General features: G+C 36.6%; 5 protein-coding genes across 5 annotated transcripts; 2 read left to right on the top strand and 3 right to left on the bottom strand.

The window, feature by feature from the left end:
• Positions 1-232: 232 nt before the first annotated feature.
• LOC116303107 (uncharacterized) lies at positions 233-1,775 on the bottom strand. Its single transcript, XM_031712563.2, has one exon. The coding sequence runs from the start codon at positions 1,703-1,705 to the stop codon at positions 857-859; it is 849 nt and encodes a 282-aa protein (XP_031568423.1). The 5' UTR covers positions 1,706-1,775; the 3' UTR covers positions 233-856.
• Positions 1,759-7,775, top strand: LOC116303106 (short-chain dehydrogenase/reductase family 9C member 7). The gene is made up of 4 exons (XM_031712562.2): positions 1,759-3,459; positions 4,456-4,638; positions 5,166-5,405; positions 7,313-7,775. The coding sequence occupies exons 1-4, from the start codon at positions 3,126-3,128 to the stop codon at positions 7,537-7,539; spliced, it is 984 nt and encodes a 327-aa protein (XP_031568422.1). The 5' UTR covers positions 1,759-3,125; the 3' UTR covers positions 7,540-7,775.
• Positions 7,776-8,309: 534 nt separating this feature from the next.
• LOC116303090 (ubiquitin thioesterase ZRANB1) lies at positions 8,310-14,863 on the bottom strand. Its single transcript, XM_031712544.2, has 6 exons — positions 13,341-14,863; positions 11,870-11,941; positions 11,227-11,425; positions 9,541-9,785; positions 8,982-9,217; positions 8,310-8,909 (listed from the first exon to the last, which is right to left on the bottom strand). The coding sequence occupies exons 1-6, from the start codon at positions 14,497-14,499 to the stop codon at positions 8,754-8,756; spliced, it is 2,067 nt and encodes a 688-aa protein (XP_031568404.2). The 5' UTR covers positions 14,500-14,863; the 3' UTR covers positions 8,310-8,753.
• Positions 14,864-14,944: 81 nt separating this feature from the next.
• On the top strand, positions 14,945-26,204 carry LOC116303083 (tRNA (34-2'-O)-methyltransferase regulator WDR6). The gene is made up of 20 exons (XM_031712533.1): positions 14,945-15,081; positions 15,285-15,380; positions 17,320-17,407; positions 17,769-17,951; positions 18,083-18,498; positions 18,615-18,864; positions 19,521-19,759; positions 19,880-20,223; positions 20,316-20,474; positions 20,812-20,889; positions 20,997-21,098; positions 21,187-21,288; positions 21,861-21,927; positions 22,218-22,280; positions 22,373-22,838; positions 23,097-23,539; positions 23,675-23,824; positions 23,896-23,978; positions 25,262-25,353; positions 25,430-26,204. Exons 1-20 carry the CDS (start codon positions 15,003-15,005, stop codon positions 25,497-25,499), a joined length of 3,570 nt encoding a protein of 1,189 aa, XP_031568393.1. The 5' UTR covers positions 14,945-15,002; the 3' UTR covers positions 25,500-26,204.
• On the bottom strand, positions 25,770-27,727 carry LOC116303086 (ras-related protein Rab-24). The gene is made up of 8 exons (XM_031712539.2): positions 27,410-27,727; positions 27,015-27,083; positions 26,839-26,917; positions 26,707-26,774; positions 26,538-26,637; positions 26,380-26,430; positions 26,242-26,298; positions 25,770-26,166 (listed from the first exon to the last, which is right to left on the bottom strand). The coding sequence occupies exons 1-8, from the start codon at positions 27,518-27,520 to the stop codon at positions 26,093-26,095; spliced, it is 609 nt and encodes a 202-aa protein (XP_031568399.1). The 5' UTR covers positions 27,521-27,727; the 3' UTR covers positions 25,770-26,092.
• Between the last annotated feature and the right edge of the window lie 84 nt (positions 27,728-27,811).

Below are 27,811 nucleotides of genomic sequence, written 5' to 3'. Positions count from 1 at the left end.
CAGAATTTTAATTATGATCAAACCCTGTCCCGGGTTTTGAATTCAGCCCCGCTCTCCCCTGTTTATAATATCAATGCTGAATTCAAAACCTGGGACAGGTTTTTGCATCGAAATTCAAACCCTCATCGAACATTAAAATAGGGCTTGGTTGTTTTATAAGCCAGTTAAAACGTAGCGTTGCAAACAAGTTAGCGAAAACAAAAAAGATTAGTAAAATCCCTATATAATTAAGCTATGAATCAGAGGGAATCAAATCACTGATATCTGTCACGCTAAAACCCTCAAAGCCCTTTGTTACTGACGTGTATGGCGTTGCCTCAGTGTAGTGTCAACAATCCCACTATTGTCGTTCAAAGGTGTTTTAATTATCAATGATTACTAGTCAATATAGAAGTTAATTTTCTGTTCACCAAAGGACAAATAATAAAAAAGAGTTTGACTATTTACTAACAAACGCTTTCATGACTGTGATATTTCTGACAAGGAATTATGGATAAATGTTAGCTTATTTTTTCTATGCAAAACGTTTGAAAAACAATCAGTCAAAATATTGAAATGATTAAAATCACAATTCTTTGACACCAGTACTTAATCAACTGTCTTTTCTGTCATAATTTGTGTAGCTGACCTGTAATGAATAGTCTGAGACAACAGTCCCAAAAGGTCACAACAGAATGATTCAAAATAAGAGAAATTACAAGTCGTCCATTCAATCTACTTATCTAAACACCTCACGCCCCAAACATCCAAACAGCTTACCACTCCAATGTCTCTTCACCCATGCAGGACTAAGAACAAATACATATTTCAGTCTCGACGATTGAATAACCAGTAATTTGAATTCTTATCGTTAGTATTACAAATTTCGTACATCTGTCGACTTCTCTGTCGACTTTATTGCTCTTCGAGTTCGCGATGATAAAGGTTTAGTAATGGCATGGGCTGCCCACTTGTGTCTACTGAGAGCGTCCGATCGACTATACCTCTGTTTGCATCCCGAAATAGCACAAATGAAAACTTTTTTCTCGGACTCTTGTAAATGTGTCTTCTGGTGCTTGTTCAAGTGATCTTTCCGACCAAATGCCTTATGACATGCCTCACATTTATGTGGTCGAAACCCTGTATGAATACGCTTGTGTCTTGTTAACTCTTCGTTGCGCGCAAAGCGCCTATCACATCCCTCATAGTTGCAAATATACGGCTTTTCTCCGGTATGAATTCGCAGATGTCCCTGTAATTGACCGTTATTACTACATCTTACTTCACACAGAGGACATGGGTACTTCTTCTTGCGAGTTTTACAATCCAGCAATGCAGCAGTCGAAGTACTAGTCGCACTGGTTGAAATATCATCCTCGATTTTAATTACAGAAGCAATAGGGCCGGTTTGAGCGATATCATTTGGTTGTTGAAGAATTTGGTGTCGTGTATTAGCCTCAGAGGCTGATTGTTGGTTGAATATAGAAACGCACGTATTCTGAACATCATGAAAACCGATGTGCGGCACATGGGACGATGTAGAAGGAGGTGCCATTGTTAAGCTTGAATAACTCAAGTGTCCCAAACTCTGATTCCATAGAGCTGCTGTAGTAGCAAACTCCGGCTGTAGCAGGATCTGTTGACTCGATGGTAAAGAAGGCGCTTGAAATAGAATCGTTGGTTTAAATACGCGAAATAATCCTAATCCATTCTGCGTGGCCTGCATTGTTTGGCGTTAGATCAATAAACGATGTTCGATTATACGAACTCTATCTGAAGAACAAGCCGTCCTCTGTCTTTAGTCATCAGTGAGAGTGTGTCAACGTTTCGAGTGACAGAGTCAAGGCGGGTCGTTTGTTGACCAATCATTGTCCATATTGCGTCTTGTAGTAAAACGAGATGACAAATTAAGAACGTCCACAGTGGGGCGTGAGATTGGTAAGTTTCGGAAGGACACGGCCACCATGAATGAGCATTTAAACCAATACATTGCTGACAAAAGGTGTTGTACAACTACACTAAACATTTATTCTTCTAGCATAATTTTGCGGCATCCATCAGCTTTTGTAACTAAAGTACGACTAAAGGAAATAGTGTTGTCTCTGTTTTGTTTAAATATTTGTAGTGCGTTATCGTACTAATCTAATAAAAAAACAATGACCACATAATAGGTCAGGATAGCGTCCAAACGGAAAGGCGAGAGAGAGTAAACGCCCCCACAACAGGAAACAATCACATTTAATGTTTTACGCCGGTATACAAACTGCAATGGAAGTAGACATGTCTTAGAGAAGTTGCGACTCTTCGAAAGCAGCAATTTTTAGTACGGTCTCAGTCGAAAGCAGCTAAGTGAAGAAAGATGAAAACGGCGTCGTCCGGATCTTTTCTGTTTCGTGTCTATGCACAACAGGTTGTTAATCATCTGAGTATGCTACACAATCAGTTTGTCTATCAAAATCGTGGAAGTCATCTGTACTCATTTGGTGCCTGTGTGTCTTTTCTATTTTCTATTTCATGTAAAATGTATTAAATGTGCATCCAGCAAAGGTGTTTGGGATCGTATACTAAAGGGGTGTTTTTGGTCCATAATACCCGCCATAATAATAGACAGCCAAAAGTAATCATTTCGTGTTTCATTAATCTTCAGAGGTAATCTTCTAAGGTACGAATGTTTGTTTTCATTAAATCTTGACTAAACTTGGATATGTTTTTAATTGTGTATTAGTTATAGTGACACAATAAACAACATATCTAAGTTTTGCCAATATTATTAAGAACAAACCTTACATTCAACCAACGGATAAACCAAATGCATGACACTGAACAATTCACTTGCATTATAGCATCATTTACTACGTACCGCTACCAGAGTCACTTGCACACCTTCTTTTCTTCAGTTAATTAGCACCAAATGTCTTATTAATCTCTTGAGGAAATAGACATTTGAATAAGAAAGAAAATACGCGAAGCATTTTGGTAGTGGTAGTAACACAAGAACATTGCTTGGGCTTCCTGTGGTACAATCACATGGGTTCAGAACTCGTAAATATTCACTGCGTTACCGCCTCTATTGATACTCTAGCGTGACGAATAATTTGCATCTCAATTACATTCTTTGTTTAGCTCATGCCTTCATTATTGTTGAGATGGTTGCAATGGCTATTTTACTGGGTTTCTTGTCATTGGTTATAGCATATTTACTCTTAAAATTCTTTTCAAGGTCTCACAAATTAAATAATTTCGGTAGTAAGTTTATTTTAATCACCGGTTGTGACTCTGGATTTGGCAGACTTTCTGCCTTGCGCCTTGATCAGCTTGGGTTTCATGTGATTGCTACATGTTTGACTAAAAAGGGTCAAGAAGACTTGCAAAAACTATGTAGCGAGCGAACAACGACTTTTCTTCTTGATGTTACAAGTTCAACCCAAATTCAAGAGCTCTACAGTGCTATAACTCGGTCTTTAATTCCACAAGGAGTTGGTAAGTTCTTCAGTGGAATTATTTAAATTCGCTGATGTTAAGATGACGTTTTATACTTACAGTTCCAGAATTCCAACCCCACACTCATTCACACTCGTGGGGGCTCCCATTCTGAAGAGGCAGGGATCGTCGAAAAAAGTACATTTTAAAATCCAGCTTCAATTTTAGCCCTAAAAGATACAACTTTGAAGGTGTCAGTTATATTGCTGACATTTCAAGCGAATAAAAATTTTAGGGCAACAAATTGAGTACCCCTAAAAGATATCGCACGTGCTACAACCAACAACTCTTTATTTTTCACCCCACCCCCCCCCCCCCCAAAAAAGGGAGTGACTTACGATTTAACCCCTAAAAGATATTGATAGCTTTCACGGCGGCCATGTTGGAGGAACTTAACAAAAGAATTGTCAATTTGTTAAATGGCCGACGTGTCTTTTGTTATTTAATTCTCTTGGGAATGGTTGAAAACCATCAATATGGGAATAACCCCCTCCCCGAGGAGAACCTTTTCGTTAGCTTTTTCGTTATGCTAATAGCGCAGCGCACTGATTCTAAAAATAGCTTAAAGATTCGGACAAACATTGCATTCTGTTTAACCGCTACGAGGATTATACGAACCGATTTTATTATTTTTACATAAAGTTACAATAATAACCCATGTAAACTAAGTGATCGGCTGTGAAAATTATCTGCTGAAAGTAAACTTGTAAGTTTGTCCGAATTTCGTCTTTGTCTTAGTTTTGTGACGTCACGACTGCGCTGCGCTATTTTCACTATGATCTTGTATTCTCAAAGGACATTTAAATGTGAAGAGATATTTTGAAAAGTATTGTGGTAGTTTAGGCGTGAAACGTCATTGGGGTTAGGGTCTATTTTATAGTATATTATAGTAATATGAAAATTGAGTTACTCGGTACCAATTTCGACACTTCATGTCATTCATTATCTGATTAATAAAAGAACAATATTTAAGTCATTCATGTATCTATTTTTCAGGTCTGTGGGCTTTAATCAACAATGCAGGTATCTTTATTTCTGGCCCGATTGAGTGGCAATCGCTGGACATCTATAAACGGACCGCAGACGTTAATCTTTGGGGAATGATTGATATGACCAAGACCTTTTTACCTCTGATCAAGAAAGCGAAAGGACGAGTGGTTAACTTTTCTAGTGCTGCAGGTACAAATGACATTTATTTGCTACCTTTGATGCAGATTGTCTTCCTTGTACTGCATTCATCATTATTGTACGTCATGTGCAGAGCCTTTTCGTAGGTAGCTCCTTAACCTACGCATGAAAGCCACAAATCCCCAGTTCTGTGAGCCTAAGAAGGGATCATTAGATCATTACATCAAATGTTGATTATATAAATTATATATATAGTGGGGGAAGGCTTGGGGGCTCACCCCGGCCCCCAACGTTTTTAGCCGGAAAAAAAAAATGTACATATTTAAGAGGAGTATACTTCATATTCTCTTGACGTGTTATGGGTTGCCTGACACTTTGATATGAGTGTAATACATGTTACAATTGTCCCTCAAAATGCTGGAAATTGCATTTCCGACAGGGCTAGTTTAAATTTCAAAAACTTTCAGCCATTTTTTCACTGAGACCTCTCGGATTAGCCACTCGCCTACATTTCGCGGTTCCTATGTATTCGTTGGTTCGAAACGTGTTGTTAGACTGACGATCACCCTTTTCACCAGGGAGAGCGTCGGCAACATTTTCATCGTCATATTGTATCAGTAAGTATGGAGTAGAGGCGTTCTCTGATGCTTTAAGACGGGAGATGAAGCCATGGAATGTGGAGGTGGTTATTATGGAACCCGGTGGCCACAGTACTGACATTCTTAACGTAATGAATAAAAGATGCATGTGGAAGAAACAATGGGATGAATTGAATACAGGAGTTAAGGAGGAGTACGGGGAGGAGTATTTCGATCGAGGTATGTACGTGTCATATGATTGAGTAAACATGTATTTCTTTCGTTCATTGCATGCAATTTCGGGGAATGGTTTTACAAACTTTTCTCACAATTTTTTGATCCCTGATCATGGCCCTGTTCCATTTTACCTTGCCAGATAGTTTTTACAGTGCAAACACTCGAACCATGAACACTTCAAGGTTTTTTTAATATTTTTAATAACTATCAAATCATAGCTCTCTGTAGAAACAAAGGAATCAAACATTTGTAGGCGCCATCCAATCACAACAAACGGCAGAAAATCTTTATATGTTTGATGCGAGCGAAGCGAGGAGTAACACTAATTTTGACGGGTATCCTGTTTATACACGAACGAGAGGTACTGGACACGTTAGGTAGAAAAAATCTCGTGTTTGCGATATTGGATTTTTACGTCATCAGTTCAGAAACATGCGCACCCAACACACTTGGGCAACGGTCTGTTTTATTACATTAATGCGCAGGCTCGTGGTCTTTCTTCGTATTCGTGGAACTATATTCGTCAAGGTCATGAACAGTTCAGTTACATTTCTCGGGGGAGGCAATGTTCATTTATGAGTTTTTCGGCACTTTTATGTGCGCAATTCTGTCCTATTCATGAATGGAGTCGTTCTACTATAGCCACTATAGATAACATACTAATCGAAGGTGACAAGATGTATCTAAATGCTTTTGAATGCCATGCAATCCCAGATCAAGAGCATACATCTCTAAACTATTTGCCTAGCAGTACAGTATCTTCGAGCAAAACGTCTTTGAGAACAACAAATTGTTATGCGTTTTGTTACTGTTCAGCGTGGTAATATGGACTGTCAAATACAATAATTAGATCTTATTAACCGAGCGGGAGGTCTGTATGGGATAATCTTGACCGAGGTCGGAATGTACAGATCGAGGTCAAGATTATCCCGTACAGACCGACCAAGCTCGGTTGATAAGAGTTTTATTATATGACCACTTTTCATTGAAAATGACAAAATGTTTTCGCCGTAAGATTAATTTGCGATCGGACTGGTTAATACCGGAGAATCTAGACCGCGATGCGATCTATCCAATCAGATTGCTCGATTTGCTAGTGTTCCAGGCTCTAAGATTCACGGTCATATGATAAAAGATATTACAAATGATCCCAAGACGGTCGCATTTAATTAATAAACACTTACTGAATGTTAATGTGTACAAGTAAAAAGCAATCCGACGGCGGGCTCTATGGGTCTATTTTTTCGATGATTTTACGATATCAATATATTTAGCCCATGAAAAATAGAAAAATTAATAGTTACTGTTTTCTCTCACGAGGGAAATAAATCAATTGAAATGTTAAGCTTAGTTTGTTTTATTCCAATTATAATTTCACTTATTGTTATATAAACATTTTACTATTGAAGATATGACAAACTTATATTCTTGCTTTTTATTACTTGTTTCCATGGAAACAAGTTAAAAGAATTTTCCTTTGCAATACCATCTTACTATATTGACTCTCCAATAACACAATATGAAGGAAAAGGACAAATCAATCCCGCCGCAGCACTTCACTTTCAATCTGAAATGACTAGTTTATTTTTAGCTCACTACGCGTGAACTAACTGCTAGACACGTATCAAAACGTGGTAGTATGCAAAACTGTGACAAAGTGCAAACTTTCAATAATTTACAGGAATCGTTCTTTGACAAAGTAACTGTTATAAAATCAAACTTTAACGGCAACAACAACACAAGGGACTTTGGAATCGCACGAAAAAAATGTTGGAACCTCGGTAAGAATCTGGCTTCTGATTGGATGATTCAAAAAAATTTTAAAAGAACTTTAAGTGTTCATGGTTCGAGTATCCACACAGTAAAGTCTGTGAAATAGAATATAAAAATTATCTCTTTTATCTTTTTAGTGTTTGAATCGTTCTGCAAATCAATACGCCATATTTCGAGCGACTTTTCCAAAGTGGTGAGCGCCGTGGAAGACGCCGTGACGTTACAAAGGCCACGTGACCGTTATGTTGTTGGCCTGGATGCTCAGTTTCTATGCGTGTTGTCGATGCTACCTTCATCAATTTCAGATGCCTTTTCCAATGCTATAGTAAACGTCCCTTTGCCTAGGAAATTACAGACTGAATGAAACTTCTCTTTGTTCCCATGTGTAAAGCAAGAAAAAATAATGGATTTATTCCAGATTGGAATCATTTATATTAAATATATGATTGTGAGGTACGCATGCGTGTAATGAGAATTATTTAAACATTTATGTATCCGTCTTTTTAGCCTATTTTGGATTGCCTCTACGATTTTAATTATTTTGATGTCTTGAACTTTTCATGTTAATGAAATAAGTTGTCAAATATAACACTGACTGAAGTTTGGATGTATGTCTTAGTTCAACATGATTAAAACAAACTCGCTGCATGTCGCTTGGGAATGGGTATGGTTTTCAGCGATTCTACTATGGAAAAGAGTATATTCACCATTTTCCATTTATTGGTTCACTGGTCAAACACAATGCGCTCAAGCGAGGCACCAAAGTACTTGCAAAGGATTATTCAAATTTGAACCTTGCAACCTCGACTGAATGCTTTGTTTTTGACCAGTGAACCGATGTATGGATCATTGTGAATAAAATCGCGCTCGCTCTGGGACAGGGTATATAAAATCAAGCTCTCTCCTCTCTGGAACTGGGTATCAATTTTCGCAATACTGGAACAGGGTATGGTTATTAGCGATCTTACTCTACTGGAACAGGGTATGAATTTCAGCGATTTTACTCTGGAACAGGGTCAGGGTTCAGAGGGCTCAGCGGCACATCCCTACCCTAAACGGGCAAGAGTACCCCCCACCCACCACGCCAATTTTTTTTACTTCCAATAGAAACGGCAGAATATATTTTATACGACATTCTTTTAATGATATATTTATTTGCTTATCGATTTTCATTTTTGCTTAACTTAATAATATTGCTATAAGTGCCTATACACAGAAATATATGATACAAACGTGCTTTTTTTATCTTCAAGGCCAAGTGTTGGTAGTTGACGTATTTGAACCAGACATTAAACTAAAACTTGTGTGGTAAAAGTGAACAGTAATGAATAAGAATTAGTCCTCCCAATAGAATAGAATATGTCATAGATTTGCTAATTATAAGACAACATTAATGAATAAATTTTAACCTTAATACCTATATGTCATATTGCTAACATTAACATGTTAACATCACTATTGCTTGGCAAACCCATTGATAATGAACTTCACATAAACCTAGCAAAACACAATAGCAAACTGTAGATGTTATGTGTATTATTTTACAGTCTGACGAGGGAGTAGAATACCATTGCTTCTTTATTTCTTCTGTTTCCTATATCTGTCGATCCAGTCATCAATCATTTGGTTGACAAGAGCTGGTCTTGGTGTAAGTCGTTGTTGTGCTACCAAAATACCACTATCAGTTGTACAGCAGTCTAACCAGTCACGTAAAAGATACTCCTCACTGCCAATCTATAATTATAATTTATTAACTTAATAAATGAAGCAAATATATACATCAATAATGTTTGGTAGTTTCCATACCTGTGCTGCAGAAAGAAAGTGGACAGGCAATAGACGACCCTCATGATCAACCAGTGGCAGGTATGTTATATGAACATTGTCATTACTCTCTACATGAGCATGAGCACCAATATCATTGGTTTTGTCAGTATCCACTTCCATAGCAACCAGTGCTGAGAAATGACCCCTTGTGTAACCAAGGGCAACAGGGTTCTTCCAACAGAAACTTTTTCCCCATAACAATGGAAGATAAACACCTGGAAAAAAGGAATGACAATTTCAACAAGCCACAGCAATGCATATCATGTTTTTAACTCTCTTTTCGTTAAAAGCATTAAAACAAAATTGCCAAGAAATTCCACTTTCAAAGACTACTTTCACTGATCATGAACATGATCCCTTTCTTTTTCTCCTTTATACATCTTTTGATTAACCATTATTACTCTTTCCTATCAATTTTCCATTTCATGACTTATGATTCTTTGCACTATAAAGGACTTATTTCCTTGTATTTTTGAAGTTAAAAGAAAGTGCCTTATCAATAGAGATTTTCACAGTTTGGCCAATAGTTTGTTGATACCTTGGAATCTAGCCAAACCAAGAGTTTCTCCTCTGAAACTCTTGACATACTTGACACCGTAGATGATGATTGGTCGGCGTAGGATATGAGCCAGTGCAAATACATGCGTTTGTTCAAGAGATGTTCCAGGTTGACTAGCTAAGCTAAGTATTGATGCCCAATCTTGTTCCCATTGGTCTTCATCTAGGGTGTACTGTAGTGTCTCTGCTTGTATTGATTCCCATTCCTTGTAACGAGGAAAGAATCTGGAAAAAAAATAAAAAATAAAACACGTCATGCTGATATCTAAGAACTAGAATCTAGATTTTTTTTTAAATATTCTTTTTTCACGGCGGTAGCACTTAATAGCCAGTGGCTATCAAACCTGTGGCCCGCGTTCTGTGATTGAATTGGAATTATTTTAGGAGTTGATTTTTGCAGAGGGAGGAAAACCGGAGAACCCGGAAAACCCTCGAAGCACAGGAGAGAACCAACAGACAACTCTACTCATATACGAACCCGAACCCAGCGGGACTTGAGCTCAGGTCACATTGATGAGAGGTGAGCGCTCACACCGCTACGCCACCTGTGCTTCCATTGTATTCAGACAATTTCAATTCGAGACCACTAAAAAATGTATGCTACCTCTCACCATAACATGAAATGAAGTGTGTTGTCATGTGTTGCTCAACGTTTTGTAACATACTTTATTTCACCACATATAACATAGGACATATATAGAGGATATTACACGGGCGCGTTGAGAGCGAGTTGAAAAGATCTCTCACGAGTGAGCGCAGCGAACGAGTTTGAGATTTTCAACACGAGAAGATAAATTTCGTATCTCCAAGAGCCCATATAATATTCTGTTTATCATATAATTATCCATAAAATCAACTTAATAAGCTTTTAATTATTATAAAACGCTTTTATTCATAAACTAATAGATTAATTACACATGGTAACGATATTTTCATATGTGAAAATAACATGTTATTTTCACATGTGAAAATATCAGTTTTTCAAAAAGGAGAAACATATTTTATGGATAATTATATGATAAAACTATTTCTAAAATACTCCTAATTCCTAATACCAAGAACTACGCTGGAAAAGCTTTTGCTGTGTGCCATGCCTTTGTAATAACCTACTAAAATACCTACATTATTTACCATCTTTGGATCGTTTCGAAAGAGAACTGAAGTCTTATTTATTTAACTTATAGACCACATATATGAGCATGTCTATGAATATTATTTGATAATGTACATACATTATTATTTGATTATGTACATACATATCTTGTATGAGTTTTCATTTTTTTATTTTTTGCTATTGTAAGGACATTGAGACCCAGTTGTGATGCCCTAGAACTGTATTATTATGGTGTACTTTATTGATAAAATCTCACTAAATGTATTATTATTATTATTATTATTATTATTATTATTCAATATCATTATTATCATGATGTTTATACTTTATGGTTAGGGCTTTTTTTAAAGAATATTATCTATTTAGTATCAACATTTGAAATTTTTGCAAATAATCTACACTTTGATTAGTTCTTAACAAATTATGACCTTGCATTTAAATAAAAGTTACTATTATTATTAATAAAATTATTATCATTATTATTATTCTATTTTGCATTTGCATTAAGGTTGAAAAAGGAGCATGTTTAAAGATGTTAAAATCTACACACACCTGATGGCCCCTTCACTTAGACTTTCAAACAGAGCTTTTCTTAGAGTATTGTCCTTGTCAAACATGCCATACGTTGCTTGAAGCACAGAGTCAAGTAGACAGTCACCAGCTGAACGGTTCCACAATGGATAAATTCTGCTACTTAGGTGTACTGAAATCTCTTCACTCCAGTTAATGATTGGGGATTCAACTTCCAGTACTAGAAAGAGAACAAGAACCATCATCTTTTTCCATCATTCTGTGTGTGTGTGTGTGTTATATTACTACAATAAAGCATTTGAGTGTGACAATATCAGGGCTAAAAGTAACAGCCAGTTAGTTGCTAGTCATGGTGACTGGTCAATTTAATTTCAGCTTGGTCATACCTCCTTTCTGGCTCAACATTGCATATGTCAAAATTGCAAAGATTTAAATAGAAGAGATTCAATCAGACATTGTCCTATGACTGGTTGTTATTTTTAGCCCTATATGGCCCTATAATACAAAGATAATCTGTATGGAGATTGTTGTTGCTCCACTAGTAACACTTGTATTCATACAGTTACTATTTCACTTAGCTGCACAATGCTGATTATAACTAAAACCTATAGAAGTGAATCAACTTTGTTAAGAAAAGAAGCCATTTATAATACACATACTGTACCTCTCTGGACATCTTTGTCAAGTAAGTCTTCAAAAAGCTGTCTTTGTAAACGAGCTGGAAATTCTTGAATTTCTATTTGTTGAAAAGCAGAGCAAATAACATGTTAATGAAATTAATATCCAAAAAAAAGTTAGATACATAGATACGCTTTATTTACTGAGAGAATCTATTATTATAGGGAAAAAACTTTACTCTTCCTAATGACCCTAAGGTTCAATACTGATAGTGCAAATTTGGCATTAATAATATTAACTAGTAGACTGCATGTCCATCATACTGATACTAAGGTCTACTTGTGATAAATCATCAACTACTGTTGTAATTAAATCAAGACTTTTAAATTTAAGAAAATCATATCTCAATTTTTAAACATTTTCTAGGTTAAGCCAATGTTTATAGAATTTTTTACTTTGTATACCCAGATATTCAATTGTTGTTATGGAAAAATTACTACTAAGATTGTCCTCTAGAACTAATAAACCCAGGGTAGTGGGGATACTCCCATGTAACAAAGGGCAGGATGGTCATCATATTTTTTGAGGGTTGAATTATAAGCCACTCCCTTTTTTAGGGTTGAAAAAGGAATAACTCTTGTTTCCATTTTTGTTTCCATTTCTTTTGTCTTATTCTATCATATATACACTCCTTTCTACCACTTCTTTCTCTTTTACTCCGACGAAGGACTAGCGTCCGAAACGTCAGTAAGTTTTTTCATCTTTTCACGGTGTATAATTTACCTTTTCATCATTACTGTTTCATTAGAAACACCGACGCAGCTCACACTAGTTTTTAGCTAGTTATATCTTTCCATTTTTAAATGTTTAATCTTTTATTTTGAAGTGGTATATTTTAGGGCTAAAATTAAAACAATGGTCAAACTCTTAAAACAATGGCCAAACTCTTTGTTCTGGGGTTAAATTAACCAATTTTCTCCAGTTTTCCGTGGTATGTCCTCTTATTTACCATGACTTTCGTCATCTACCATCAAAAATTATGTTGTGGAGAGGTATAGCCGAGGGAGTCCACAATATATTTTGATGGCTAGATGATGAAAAAAGTGGTAAATAAGAGAACATACCATGGAAAAATGGAGAAAATGGGTTTTTTAACACAAAAATGTTTAAAAATTTAACTACAAAAACAAGGGTAAGATTTGAAAGAAAAATGGGGTCTCAAGCACATGTGTGATTTGCTGACTTAATTTATTGGTATTAACTTCTATTTCTAGACTAATCAGAAAGCAAGGAAATTCACAATAGTGGAAAAATTTATTTTTTCCAAGATCATCTCTATCCTTTTTGACGTGGGAGTACCCCATACTCCCTTTTTACAATAAAATACTGTACAATACTGTCACTGTTTAATAAGAAAAGTTACAGGAAGAAATATCATCCACAAAACAAGGTTTCCAAACAATGTTTGTTCTTGTGGTAGGCTAAAGTAAGACCTGTAATTAAAAAATTTTACTAACCTGCTGGTAGTACAAAAGTCACTTGCTCAGTAAAGAAATAACAAGGCCAATCTCCTTTTCTCTGTCTCAAGGTATGTGCTATATCTTTCCTTACATCTGCTGCTAGCTCTGGACTTACTAAGCATGGTACACAGTGTAAACGGTGATTACCAACTTCAGATACCAGGAGATATGCAAGTAGCTCTTCCCTCTTGAATTTAATAGCCAAGTGTACTAAAGTGTATCCCACTTCAAATGTTTCAGGTCTGTTCAAGACAAGGCACTCCTCCCTTGTTAGCTGCCTAGTACGGTCATTCCCTGAATTCAAGTATGTCTCTACTGATGTTGCATCCCCTTCAACTATCCCAATACAGGCACTCAACCACATCCAATCCTTATCAGTCAGCCTGTTTCGAATTTGCAACACTTCCTCATTGTCATTGACATCTTCATTGGCAGGAATATCATATATAATCTTTCCCACATCTTGATTAGCTGGCTGAAGAGCTAGGGACATATCACTAACTGATGATGTGGGAGACCTACGTCTAGAAGATACTCCATTATTGTTTTTGGAAATACAAGTCTCATCAGATTTGGTTTTGATTAGTGCTTTCATAGTATGACAAATGACACAACGAGTGGTTTTCGGCCAGTTTTGATAGGTACATTTCGGGCATTCCCACTTCATTAGTGCTTTATGTTGGGCTTTGTTTTTATCATTGTTTAAAGATTTCAAATCTACCTTCGATCCCGAACGGCTTGTCTTAGGAGAAACTGCTCTCGCTCTTTCATCTTTACTGTTCGAAGCTTCAGGTTGAATAGCATTTTTGTGATATTTAGAAATAGCTGATTGACACATAGCGCAGTGGAGAGAACTCGGCCAGTTGTCAAACGTACAAGCAGAACATTTCCATTTTACAATTTCTTGATCACTATGTTTGTATCTCGGTGAGGTTTTGTCTGCGTTACTTGGAGTACGGCTATTCCTAGCATTAACTCTTTCGTTATCAGCAGCTTGATAGATATCTTGGACAATTCCACCAGATCTGTTCGGTTGAGGACAGATCACATGTGCAGGTCGTTTGGCTAAACAAAGAGCACATTTCATGGCTGATGGCCAGTTTTCGTATGTGCAATATTCACAGGGCCATTTGAGGTTTTGCTCATTTTTTGGCATTTCTAAATATTTAGTTTAACAATAAAGAAAGTCCTAAATAATAAAGTAGACGTTATCTATACCCAAAGTTTGCGCGGGTATGAGATGTGAAGCTCCAGCAATGCCGTTCACAGCTTTTCTTGCTTGGTTTATTCGCCTTCGACGTTCTCCGATAATTCCGACGTAAAAAAACTCTCTCCTGCCCTAATTCTTGGCCCAACTTGTATCCTAAATATCCTTTCACTTTCATGGATGTATTAGTTATGTTCCAGAATCTTTAGTAGCGATATACATGTGTATTTTAACGAGGAAATATGACAATACGAAATCTGTAATCCATTCAAAACACTTCGGTCGCCATGTTGTTTTGAAAGCGAAAACCAATACATGTGACGTCATCAAACATTCCAAATATACATGTAGATCCCATTCCCTCTCGTCCAAGTGGCCAGCGGTTACTGCCATGAAGACAGCATGGAATCATCACAGCAGCATCACAGCAGCATCACAACATGTCATAAATAATGTGGATAATGATGAAAAAAACAGCTTTAATTTCAAGTGTTACGAGTTTGGGCTTTGTGAAAGATCTCATTTTGTCAGGTTTGTGTCCTTGACATTCATAACAGAAAATAGTTTATACGAAGTGATAAGTGAGGAGAAGTATCCAACATGGAGGTTTAAGTTTTGTTGAGCAAGAAACAAGCCTCCTATAAATGAAGTGTTAATTCTTTACTGGACGGGGTGGGGGATTTACTTTGACTTTACAATAGAAAATAGAATAGAAATGTTGTTCTTATTTGCAGGGCAAGGTCCAAACTTGAGTATATATCATACAGTTAGTGGGGAAAAGATTCTCTCTGATCATGTCTTAGGGAATTCCAGAATTCATGTTATTAAAGGTAAATTCACAGGTAGCCCAAGCTTGGTTTCTGTGGTGTCCTGTTATAAGGAAATGTATGGGGAATCATCAAAAATTTCAATAAAATCATCACAACGTGAAATAAAGCCTCGAAATTTTACCCTATCATTGAGAAATAGCACTTCTTTCGCTCTGCGTGGTTATTTTTTGAATTTAGCCCGTTTTAAGGATTTTTTCCCCCACCAGTAAGAAATAAGAGGTTGGAAACTCGGGATCCAAAAGCGAGCCATCACGAGTCTTTGAAACCTTGTACGTCTTCGAACTTTCTTTCCAGCGCCAAATTTTAGTCATGACCCTTCTCTCACATCCCTATAGAACCAAGAAAGTCGCATTAGAGATTAGTCTTCGCGTCTTTAAGCCATGAAATTTGCCTGTATTCACATACTACCTCGCTTGTTCTGACCCGTACTTGGAGCTCACTGTACACCAGTTCAACAGATTTCTTTCGGCAACCGACCCGAGGTCACGCCAGAAGTCTTCGTATCGTAAATGCGAATTCGATTTGGATATCGTCTTTCTTCGAAATTATAAGTTAAATACTTTTGTATCTTAGGCTGTTAAAAAATTCACTCACCATAATTTTCGAAATTATAAGTTAAATACTTTTGTACCTTAGGCTGTTAAAAAATTCACTCACCATAATTTCGAAGAAAGACGATATCCAAATCGAATTCGCATTTACGATACGAAGACTTCTGGCGTGACCTCGGGTCGGTTGCCGAAAGAAATCTGTTGAACTGGTGTACAGTGAGCTCCAAGTACGGGTCAGAACAAGCGAGGTAGTATGTGAATACAGGCAAATTTCATGGCTTAAAGACGCGAAGACTAATCTCTAATGCGACTTTCTCGGTTCTATAGGGATGTGAGAGAAGGGTCATGACTAAAATTTGGCGCTGGAAAGAAAGTTCGAAGACGTACAAGGTTTCAAAGACTCGTGATGGCTCGCTTTTGGATCCCGAGTTTCCAACCTCTTATTTCTTACTGGTGGGGGAAAAAATCCTTAAAACGGGCTAAATTCAAAAAATAACCACGCAGAGCGAAAGAAGTGCTATTTCTCAATGATAGGGTAAAATTTCGAGGCTTTATTTCACGTTGTGATGATTTTATTGAAATTTTTGATGATTCCCCATACATTTCCTTATAACAGGACACCACAGAAACCAAGCTTGGGCTACCTGTGGTAAATTTCGTTAATTAGATAAACAGAATGAGAGTCATAGATTTTTTTCTCACCACACGCATGCATTGACAACTACTGCTGAAAATTTAAATTATTTAAGGAAATGTCATCCTTTACACAAAAAGGTACTTTGTCACCCAAATGCTAGAAATAGTGTAGTGGGCTAGAAATACTGTAGTGGACTACCATTAAATGGCCAAAATGCACGCCAAATAGTACTAATGGCAGGTGAAAATGATTTGTCAAATGGCAAATAAATTAGAAATTTAACTCAGTCGTTTCTTGCCAATTTTCTTTTAGCTATCTCTCCAACAATAATGACAACATCTCTCCATACATCCTTATATTTTTCTATTTTTACAGCCCTGTTATGTTAATGCATTTTTTTATAGTATAATTATCCATAAGATACCTATATTTCTCCTTTTCAAAAGAGCTGATATTTTCATATGTGAAAATAACATGTTATTTTCAAATGTGAAAGTATCGTTACCATTCTTCTAGTTTATAGATAAAAACTTTTTATAATAATAAAAGGCTTATTAAGTTGATTTTATGGATAATTATATAATAAACAGAATATTAAATGGGTGCTTGGATATACGAAATTTATCTTCTCATGTTGAAAATCTCTCACTCGTTCGCTGCACTCATTCGTGATAGATCTTTTCAACACTTGAAGATAAATTTCATATCTCCACACGCTCATGTAATATCCTCTATATCTTTGTCATTGCAGTTAATGAAAAGGAAAAGTCATTGGTTGCTATTTCTGGTCAAAAGATCATGAGAGTTGTTGAAATCATTTCCACTCAAGCATCTGTGAAGTAATACTTTATGCATATTTAACATTCTCATGATTTGACAGAAGGTTCTTTTCTTTGGATTTGACTGGTCCTTCAATTGAAAAATGTTCAAAATGATCTTTCTTTTTTTTTGCAATCCCACACTATATTTATAGATTATGTCTTATTTTTATACTAGCAGTTTTTATCAAAAGTGAATTGCTGTGAGTAGAGATAATGCAATTAATTGCATTTAGTATTTAGGCTATTATATTCTCAAAAAATATTGCAGTCTCAAGCTTCTTGTTCTTTGACTGTAAATACTTGTCACTTTTGTAATACAGTAGGTTTTGCACATGGTATAGGAATAAATGATAATTTTAATGTCTTGTTATTATACCAGAATTGAAAATAAAACAAGTCTGCTATCATTTCCTGATCTGATATTAGATGTTCATTGGCTACATGGTGAAAATGGAAAATCCAATGCAGTTGCCATAGCAACAGCCCATAATGCTGTTTGGTATTTTAACATGGAGACAGGCATAAGATCTCAGGTTGCACAGTGTGAAGAAACCAGTATACTGTATCCTTCTCAGCTTCATAATAAATGTTTATAGGGTTAACTTATCATTACTTCTTGATTACTGAGAATAAACTGATGTGGACTAGATTGATTTTGATTTGTGTGTTTTTGGCCTTACATCACTTACAAAGATATTCTGCCCAATTCTTTGGCAAAGACTTGAATAACCTACTCCTAGCTTCTGGAACAGTATTCAATCAAGTGTTGTTGTGGAAAGTAAAAGGAGCAGAGACAAAGGAAAAGTCCATTAAAGTACTAAGTAAACTGTGTGGCCATGAGGGAGTCATATTTAAAATTAACTTTAACAAGTCCGGAACATTAATGACATCAGTATCTGATGACAGAAGTATACGTTTATGGAAACTAACACACGCTGGCCTAGATTTTACTGGAGAAGTACAACTTTTACTTATATTGTATGGACATAGTGCAAGAGTATGGGATGCAAAGGTTTTAACAAATTTTCTTGTGAGCATTGGAGAAGATGCAGTGTGTAATGTTTGGAATTATGATGGGAAACTTGTGAAAACATTTTCTGGACACAAAGGTAAAATTTATCAACATCATCATCACCATCCTCATTTTCATCATTCTCATCATCATCCCATCAATATTGTCATTGTTATGAGTAGTAATAGTAAAGGTACCCTTACTGTCCTATAGGTAGAAGTATCTGGAGTCTAGCCATATCTAAAGATGAACATGTAATTGCTACTGGTGGTGGAGATGGAAGTATTCGACTTTTCTCCTTGGAGGACATCAATAGCAAGGAATCCATGGTCACAGCACAAGCTTTTTTACCAGGGACAGCAGAACAGTTGAAACTAAACAAGAAGGGTGGAATAACTGTCGACTCTCCAAGATCTGTTTCTTTGGTGACACATAAAAAGTCTTTAATAATGACATCTGAAGGGTATGATATTACATAAACAACCTTTTCACCCCTCCAATACAGTATTTGCTTAACCTGAAAGTTTGTGAACTTCATCGTAAAATGAAAAACCCCTATAAAAAAATCCTGGATCTGCTCTTGCAGCTACATCATTCCAATTGAATTGACTTTATTTCATGTATAATCCAAGAACAGAACAACACATCACTCTTTTGGGAAGTATGTACTGCCTGTTTCTACCAGCCATGGCAGAAATGAGACCTTACATTTGAACTTTGTCTGATTGGATGAGAAATGTAATGCTTTCTCATTCTTCTCCAAACAGAGTTATGATTTCAGGTGGAGGTACATTTCTTGCCTCCAAATATAATCTTCTGATTGGCTGATACCTGAAATACTCTAATTTAAACAAATTGTTTTACAGTTTAGAAATAAGATTTTACAATTTGAGATGGCACACTGTAAGGTGTAGACTTGTACATTGTAAGTGGACAGAACATAATTAACCCCTTGATATTGGAAAGCCAGTTGATGGTTATCAGTACTAACACAACCTGGTCTTATTTTTGTGCATTCTTGTATACATTTGGGTGCTTTGCTTCCAGAATTGTGTAATCATTCTTCAACACACCAAATACATCAGGAACCCAAATCTGCAAATTTGTTTTCCATTTCAGTTACTTGTATGAATATACTTGGAGAGAGAAGCCAGGAAACACAGCAAAGTCCATAACTAGAAATACATTGGATCACCAGCCAGAAGGTTCAGATTCCATGGCAGAGTGGACATCCAATGAATGGAAGTTGTTGTTGCATGACCCAAACTATTCGTCATACAGTTTAATGGCAGTATCTTCTGATCACAAGTATGTAGCATTTGGGAACTTGCAGGGAAGCATCAAAGTCCAGGAAACAAGTATGTTTGCATTTTTTTGTATCTTGATTTTCATGTTCAGATAAAAATGCTGCATTAGTTTCTTGATTGAGTCTTCTTTAGAAATTTGGATAAGTATATGCCAGTAATATTTTCTTTCAGGTTTTTCCTTAGATGCTAAAGAAGTGAAACCTTTCACAAGTAAAGTCTTAAGTCTACTTTGGTCTGTTCAAACTGCTTCACACAGTCTTTTCTCTTGTGGACCTGAAGGAATCATTATTTGGTGGCATGTGTTTAAAGATAGTCAGCAAGTATTGCAAATGGTACGAGTTCGTACATTTTGTATTCCTTATTCAAAACAACGGTGGCCATCAGCTGTAGAGGTGTTGGATCAAGATAAGATGTCAACAAAACGAGAAAGAAAAGTAGGAAACTGTCACATAGTATTTGGTGATAGAAAGGGTTCTCTTCACTTGTTCGATGCTAGAAGAATCACCCAACATGAGGTAATAATTGTGGTTGTAAATAATCATCACTAGACATCCTTATATGAAATAAGGGGTTTTATTTGATTTGTGTTTGTATTTTGCATAATAAGGTCCTAGATCCAGTCCATTCATTACCGGTTATACATGGACGTATTGGAGTCACGCAACTGTGTGCTCACGACAACAGTCTATACTCCGCTGGTCGAGATGGAACATATCGTCAATACAGACTCTTGGATTCTATACTAGAAGTGATCGACACCAAAAAGGTACTAAACTTTTGCTTTTTGAATGTGTTAATCAAAATGTATTCAGTTGGTACACAATGCAGGTAGAGTGGTAGATATCTTAGGGATTCGGTCGTCATAGAAAAGAAGGAAAAGGCGAGGTCGTTTTTTTATGTTTTAGGTTCTGCTATGTTTTTCAGTTGTGAACACTAGTCTAAATATTGTGATCGAATTAAAATGAATGGAAATGATTTTCCCTAGAACGTTTTTGTCTTGTCTCATTCTTTCTGCTGTTCTTTCTCCTTGTTTTGAGGTTTTGCATCTGTCTTCAGTTATTTACCCATTACAATCGCAAATATTTCTTTATTTTATGCCAAAGGTATTCAAAGGATTAGAATGGGTTGAAAAGCTGATATTTCTTGCAAATGGGGACCTGGTCATAGCAGGATTTCACACGGTTAGTTTAGTCGGCTTGGTGTATGTGATCCTTGTCAGTTCAAGATTATTGTTTAGTCCTTTAAACAAAGGGGTTTTTCCGGCTTTCCTTCAATATTCTGGTTCCAGGCATATTTCGTGGTATGGAGTGTTGAAAGAAACCAACCTGTATTCAAAGTGAAGTGTGGTGGAGGACATCGGGCTTGGGACTTTGTGCTGAACCAAAATCCCGTAAGTAGGTAGTTCACTTCTCTACAAGAGACTTAGAAAACACTGCAGCCAACTGATACTGATGATCAATTAACCATTTATGTTGTAGGAATCACAAAATTATGAAGCTGTGTTTACGTATTTGAAGGGAAACTCCATAAATGTGCACTTGGAACAGCTGAGGAATTCCATAGCGAAACCTGTATTACAGGTAATCAGTTGGATTGGAAGATCACGTAGTGGTAACATTTCCGGTATTAGGTTATGAAGTCCTGTCTGCAGTTTGTTTGTGACAGTGTTTCATGTATATGCATGGTAGATACTACACCTAATAGCAAAATATAGAATATAGAAGCTGAGGCCAAAATGCTACATGCTTTTTGTGATGATACATGTGGAATGTTCATCCACTATTTTGCAATGCCACTCTCAATCTCTGGTTGCAGGGTTTGTAGAACAGGATTTAGCACTCTAAAATAACAATGAGTTTGAGAGACTTTGATAATACTGAATTCTATCAATTTACTTAAGTCATTACAAATTTGAAAACGGCTATGAACTAAAGATTACATACGCATTTGGCATGCTTCATTATGATGGATTCCATTTCAAACAGTTAGTACAGTTAGTGGCTTGTTTTGAATTCACTTGGGAGGTGCGGTCGGTAAAAAGTGGATTTTGTACTTTTTTTTATAGTAGAGCACTTCACTTTGAAATCCCGACCATGGATGCCGGGCTTTCCGTTGCTTCTTTTCTAGTGCTGATTTGTTTTGTTCGTATTAGACTGGTTTTCATGGTCGAGAAGCAACTTGCCTGTGCTACGTTGATAGTCTGCCTCTTGGTAAACAAGGTAAGCCATGATTCTCGTCAATTTTATCAAGAGAATATATTGAAATACTTTATTTGAGATATGCCCGTAGGCTAATGCTTTGCCAAGTTTTATTGCACTAACTTCAGAATTCCTAAAAAAGGTCCTCAGTAGTTGTGTGGATAGCTTTACAAAGGCACTGAGTGCTGGTCCGGCCGGGACTTGAACCGCGACATCCCGCACTCACGAAAGTCCCGCCGCGATGCTAAGCCAACCTGTAGGTAGCAGTTAGTACTAACAAGCGAGGTCTATTATTATTGGTTTTGATGCAGGATTTCCTCGGCACCATGTGTTCCTGACAGGAAGTGAAGACACCACCATAAATATGATGTCATGTATCTTTTCTAAAATAGTTTTAGTTTTGAATAAATTGTATTGTAACGTATTGCAAACCTTCTGTTGTTTCTATTCCTTAAGAAGTCTTAAGATAACAGTACCGTTGATTTTTTAACAAAGGTGTTCACTGCACAAGGACATATTTCTAGCATACGAACATTAAGTGTTACAAGATGTAGACTACGTGTGCAGAAACAAGAAGACACAGGAGAGACCACTATCGAGGGGACCGACTGTTCCATGAAATACTTACTGTTTTCCGGAGGAGGAAGAGCATCTCTCAGATGCTGGCGAGTAGATCTTTCAGCTATTAAAATCCTTGATAATGAGTGTGTGGCTTCGAGTCCGCCAGTTTCTCACATATGCGAGTATTCGTCTCGATCCAGCAACCAAAGAAGAAAACGCAGAAGACAACTTGGCCAAAACATCTGCTCAGAGATTCGCTTTATGTCTTTAACGTCGTTGTCTATGTCTGTTATTTTGGACGACGAGAGCTTTCAAGATAAGTCTTGGTATTTGTATGGTATAGCTGCCGCTTGTTCTGATGGGTTTGTCAGGTAATATTAAGTGTTTTGACATATTTCTTTCACAAGTTTTCAAGTGCCCATGCAAGTATAAATCAGTCTCATTGACTTGTTGTTGAACAATACATCAGGGGCGTAGCCAGGATTTTTTCGGTGAGAAGGGGACCCAAAGTAGAAAAAAATGTCCTTTTGTTTGTGACCCTGAAACACCGAACCCCCCCAGAAAAACTTCTTGGCCTTCCCTGGCTACTCCCTTGTACATTCACACTTTTCTTGACGTTTATTTCCTAGGATCTTTATCTTCGATGAAAAGAACTCCAAGTTCTTTCTTCTCGCACAATCTGATTACTTACAACGGTGTGTTCTGACGGTAAACCATCTGATTCATCACAACTTTTCGGGACGTCATAGTGTCTTGATATTTGCTGGCGACACTGCAGGCAAAATTTCTGTGTGGGATATTACTGATCACCTCATTGAATACGTTCGAGATGAAGATGCTGCTGAAGAAGCAGACGATGCTGCTACAACAAACAAGTCCGATTTACATCGGGAAGATGGGAATGAATTGGTACAAAATTGTACTGAAGGACATTTATGTTGCTATTCTTTGGTAGAGGAACATGAAAAAAACAATTTCTCATGTATAACTCCAGCTGAAAACTCACTGGGTCGACCTATACATGTTTTCAGAGCACATCAATCTGGAGTAAACGACATTTCCATTCATAAAGGTACATTTTGATTCCATATTTAATTGCTACATCTACCCTTGTTTGTCTGCTCGTCTTGTTATCCCTCTCCCCCCTTCATCAACGTTTAAATCCCTTGCCTTGCTTATATTTACTTTATTTTTGTTTCTTGTCAAGGTTGTGCGAGTTACGTTTTGTGTAGCGGCGGAGATGATAGTGGCTTGTTCGTGGCAGAATTAAATCTTTGTTCAGCAGAAAGTGGATCACGTGGTATAGTCGTGATAAGAGAAGAAACTGTCCAATCAGCGCATACGTCCTCCGTCACAGGTATATCTCAGTCAGGTCTTGCTATTTGATAATGAATGTTGGATAATTATTTTTTGGCTATCTTCTTCCAGGCATTAGAATAATAGATTCTAGCAGGATAGTATCATCATCTACGGACCAGCGACTAAAACTTTGGAATATCGATTCAAACGAGGTAAGGCCCATCAAGATATTTGAACGGCGACTCCCTAACAATCACTGTCTAGTTTACTTTTGACAGAGGTGGAACCAAACTAATTCAGAGCGAATTTTGGACAATTTTGTTCTTGCCACTTCGCAAAACTAGTGTGTCGATTTAACTGGATTTTTCATATAATGTGCTTGGATTATCCTAGACCTAACAGTGTATTGTATTATAAGATTTTTAAGTGTTTAGCCTATTACGGCCGAAAATCAAACAGTGCTATTTTTAGTTTTTGGCGTTTTTCTCATCATCCTCAGGTACGGTTTTTCTGAAATTTTCAGAATCTTATCTTCTAGGAAAAGGGGGACTAGCAGAAAAAATCATCCAAATTTTAATTCAGCTGAAACTTTACTGGAATAACCCTTAAAGGTCTAATAATCACTGGTTAAAGTTTTTCCCCGATATTCGGATAGGAAGTATTATATTTTAACAAATTTTTATAGGAGTCTGTGAAGTCAAACACTGAACACTAAACATCGGTCCATACATTTTCTTTATATTTTGTAATCAAAATATCCGCTAGTTTTATACTCAGTATTGAAGAAAAAATATCATAAAACGACTCGAACCACAAGTTATGTACGTTAAGTCCCTCAGCGGACCTTTGGGTTAGAGTAAAACATGAAGTTATTTACAAAGAAATGTATGAAGCGATGTTTAGTGTTGAGTGTATGACGTCACAGACACCTATAGAAATTCGTGAAAATATAATACTTCCCATTGAAACATAGCTGCGTCACATCCGGAATTTTCTTCGTAAGAAAATTCCGGATGTGACGCAGGCTAATTGAAATATAAAGGAAAAACTTTAACCAGTGATTATTAAACCCTTAAAGATTATTTAATTGAAGTTTCAGCCGAATTAAATTTCGGAAAATTTTCGTGCTAGTCCCCCTTAAAAATAACACTGTTTGATTTTAAAATATTCTGTTAGAATCTAGGGTAATCCAAGCACATTACTTGAAAAATCCAGTTAAACTGACGCACTAGTTTTGAGAAGCGAGCGAGAATAAAATTGTCCAAAATTCGCTCTGAATTAGTTTTTTCAATTCTTCAATTCCTGAGCACATTAAAAGAGCAGAAACAATAGAAACTTTTAAAGCTAAACTTAAGACATTTTTATTTCAAAAACATTATTTTTAGTTAATCACATATACATGCGTTGTTGAGGTTAGAAATGCGCCCTATAAGTACCTATTTATTATTGTTATTATTATTATTATTATTATTATTATTATTTTCTACAACTGTAGGACAGTACAACGAATAACAAGTTTATCAGACTGAGTAAAGTGGAGTTTGTCGACGTACCTGATGTACAAGCCATTGAGACGTGGGAAACATGGTATGCCATACACACTGTTAGCGTGATTTTACTGTTAAAAATACTTCTTGTAACTGGAAAACTTTTCTGATTCCAGGAAGGAGAACGGTAGATGTACGACTATAGGAGTGTGTGGAGTTGGTTTACAGATGTTACTTGTAGACTAATTAGGACTAAGCATCATGACATCATGATAGTCATGTACATACACCAGGTATCTTCTACTGTAGTGAATCGGTTACAAGCCCTCAGTGGACTTATACAACTGATTTTGTAAAGGTTTTCGGGAGGTCATTACGTCTGAAATCCGTTTTTTTTAAATTTCCATTTCAACCGTTTTTGTTTTGTTTTTGTTTTCATTTCAATTGAACAACACTATTTTCCCGCAACATTTGCTGTAAAAGGTTTTGAAACGCTTGATTCTATACGCTATAAAATAATTATATTTTACTTTTATTTCCTTAAATACGATAATAATACTTCAACAGCATTGGCCATGTTAAACTTGCTCGGCACGTGAAACTCATGATGGTCTTGTGTCTTCATTGTATTTTACATCGCGACGCCCAAAAGTATGACTACTAATAATGTATTCGCATATTTCTCTCCCTGCCTTCTTTCAATATTCATCGTAGGATCGTCTTATCTTATTTTTGATTTAATCGCTATTTGGAGGATGATAGTCACAGTTTTGAGTTTCGCGCTATAAATACAGGTCGTAAAACGTGTATTCTATCAAGAGTACTGAATACTCGATAGGTCAAGCACAGCAACGTGTTTTCTTGGACGGTTCGTGTTCAGAGCAATCTGCTTTTACATCGCATGTGTTTTTATCTAGAACCAAAGAATAAATAAGTATGAGAACATTTTAATCTTGATGTTGATATTCAGTGATGCAGCTTCACCAACCTGTAGTATCGGGGATTTCTTTAGCGCAGTCTTCAGCTACGATACGTAACAATCTTTCTGTAAATTGTGAGCACAAATTATTTTCCTTTAAAAATATGCTGAAGATATTGTAGATATACTGATTTGATTCATTCTTACCTACACCATAACCAGTTTTACTCGATGTCTCGAAGACTCTAGCATCGATTTCTAAAGAGTTATAATATGAGTATTTTATTTGTTCATCAGTATAACGACAAGACATTTTCTTTTAGTATAGTAAAAAGAATGGATTTTGAAGAGGAGCTCTGACTAACCTTCTGCGTACTGTTGAACTGCTGCAGCTAAAGATTTTCCTTCTGCGTTATTTGCATTGAAAAGATCCTGCTTTGTTCCGCACAGATATAGCTTACAAGACTACACACACAAATAAGAACGATTTAAATTCAATCAAAAAGAACTTAAAGAACATACGATAGTGCTCACCTCTTCGTATGTCTGCAACTCGTTCACCCAATATTTTGCTCTATGAAAACTATTCTCTTCAGTGAGGTCTAGAAATAGAAAAATAGAATGAAAGCCCCTGTACTACAGGAAGGCAGGTAGGCACGTACGTACCATGACATATGATTGCAGCTTTAGCACCGCGATAATATACACGGCTCATCGCATCGTAACGTTCTGATCCTGCTGTATCCTAAGAAGGAAAATTGCCTAAATTATTTTGTTTTTCTATTTTGCATTATAAATTACTGTTTATGAGCTTATTAAAATTAAGCGTTATTTAGTATTACCCATATTCCAAGGGTCACTCTGATATTGCCAACGTTCACAGTTCTGCTTCCAAACGCTGCTCCTATTGTCTATAACACAGACAACACAGGTTACCCATAACCACAAACCAACACAAATGTTGAACTGAACTTTATGACTTCCTGTTTACTAGCAGGAAAAATGAATACCTATGCAAATTAGAAAGGATATATTTGGTTTTTCTAAACCAATTTTCTAATGCCAGTTTAGTTAAAATTTGTCTTGGAAGAATCTAATTTGTATTTGAACTTGATTTTGGCCGGGTTTCGTTAAGGTAAAATCAGTGTTTTACCGTCAGTTCCTTCTCGGAAAATAGTTTACTTGGTGTCGTTTCGTGTTGAGTATTTCAATCTACTGATTTATCATTGGTACATACCGGTTCAGTGCTCTCCATATATCTGTCGTGTAAATATCTCTCGAATAAACAGGACTTGCCAGAGTTGGTTTTGCCCAAGATCACTACTTTAGCATTAATTAGGGTGTCCATTAGCTATCGAGATTCTGGTATGGTTGAGAAGTCACGCGATCTTAGCAGGACAAGTCATTACATGACATGAATACCATTCCATCACGCTACACCGAACAAATGATGTAGTGAACTAATCTCTATCTATTCTATGCCGTGAGCGAAGGTTTTAGGAAAATGACCAAACGCTGAATATTATTGACTTTCGCTTGATGAAACTCGATAATGAAATGCAAACTTTATTTCTGGCGTTTCAATATGACGTCAACCCTCTCCCCACCCCCCCCCCCCCCCCCCCCAAAACAGCAATGG

This window comes from Actinia tenebrosa, unplaced genomic scaffold, assembly GCF_029948245.1.
Source record: "Actinia tenebrosa isolate PJP-AT-01 unplaced genomic scaffold, QUT_ActTen_1.0 PGA_scaffold12__29_contigs__length_12842862, whole genome shotgun sequence".
Lineage (NCBI taxonomy): Eukaryota > Metazoa > Cnidaria > Anthozoa > Actiniaria > Actiniidae > Actinia > Actinia tenebrosa.
Note: the sequence above shows the minus strand (reverse complement) of the source record. Positions and strands in the feature narration are given on the sequence as shown.

What these genes read in the sequence shown, in the direction of transcription:
- LOC116303106 (XM_031712562.2), top strand. Translation starts at nt 3,126, where the DNA reads ATGGTTGCAATGGCTATTTTACTGGGTTTCTTGTCATTGGTTATAGCA. An exon ending in TTTAATTCCACAAGGAGTTG is followed by an intron (nt 3,460 to 4,455) that starts GTAAGTTCTTCA and finishes TCTATTTTTCAG; the next exon opens with GTCTGTGGGCTTTAATCAAC. An exon ending in TAACTTTTCTAGTGCTGCAG is followed by an intron (nt 4,639 to 5,165) that starts GTACAAATGACA and finishes CCTTTTCACCAG; the next exon opens with GGAGAGCGTCGGCAACATTT.
- LOC116303083 (XM_031712533.1), top strand. Translation starts at nt 15,003, where the DNA reads ATGTGGATAATGATGAAAAAAACAGCTTTAATTTCAAGTGTTACGAGT. An exon ending in AACATTTTCTGGACACAAAG is followed by an intron (nt 18,499 to 18,614) that starts GTAAAATTTATC and finishes ACTGTCCTATAG; the next exon opens with GTAGAAGTATCTGGAGTCTA. An exon ending in CACCATAAATATGATGTCAT is followed by an intron (nt 22,281 to 22,372) that starts GTATCTTTTCTA and finishes AGAAGTCTTAAG; the next exon opens with ATAACAGTACCGTTGATTTT.
- LOC116303086 (XM_031712539.2), bottom strand. Translation starts at nt 27,520, where the DNA reads ATGGACACCCTAATTAATGCTAAAGTAGTGATCTTGGGCAAAACCAAC. An exon ending in ATATGGAGAGCACTGAACCG is followed by an intron (nt 27,084 to 27,409) that starts GTATGTACCAAT and finishes TCTGTGTTATAG; the next exon opens with ACAATAGGAGCAGCGTTTGG. An exon ending in AGTTGCAGACATACGAAGAG is followed by an intron (nt 26,638 to 26,706) that starts GTGAGCACTATC and finishes TTGTGTGTGTAG; the next exon opens with TCTTGTAAGCTATATCTGTG.
- LOC116303107 (XM_031712563.2), bottom strand. Translation starts at nt 1,705, where the DNA reads ATGCAGGCCACGCAGAATGGATTAGGATTATTTCGCGTATTTAAACCA.
- LOC116303090 (XM_031712544.2), bottom strand. Translation starts at nt 14,499, where the DNA reads ATGCCAAAAAATGAGCAAAACCTCAAATGGCCCTGTGAATATTGCACA. An exon ending in GACTTTTGTACTACCAGCAG is followed by an intron (nt 11,942 to 13,340) that starts GTTAGTAAAATT and finishes TTCAACAAATAG; the next exon opens with AAATTCAAGAATTTCCAGCT. An exon ending in TGACAAAGATGTCCAGAGAG is followed by an intron (nt 11,426 to 11,869) that starts GTACAGTATGTG and finishes TTCTCTTTCTAG; the next exon opens with TACTGGAAGTTGAATCCCCA.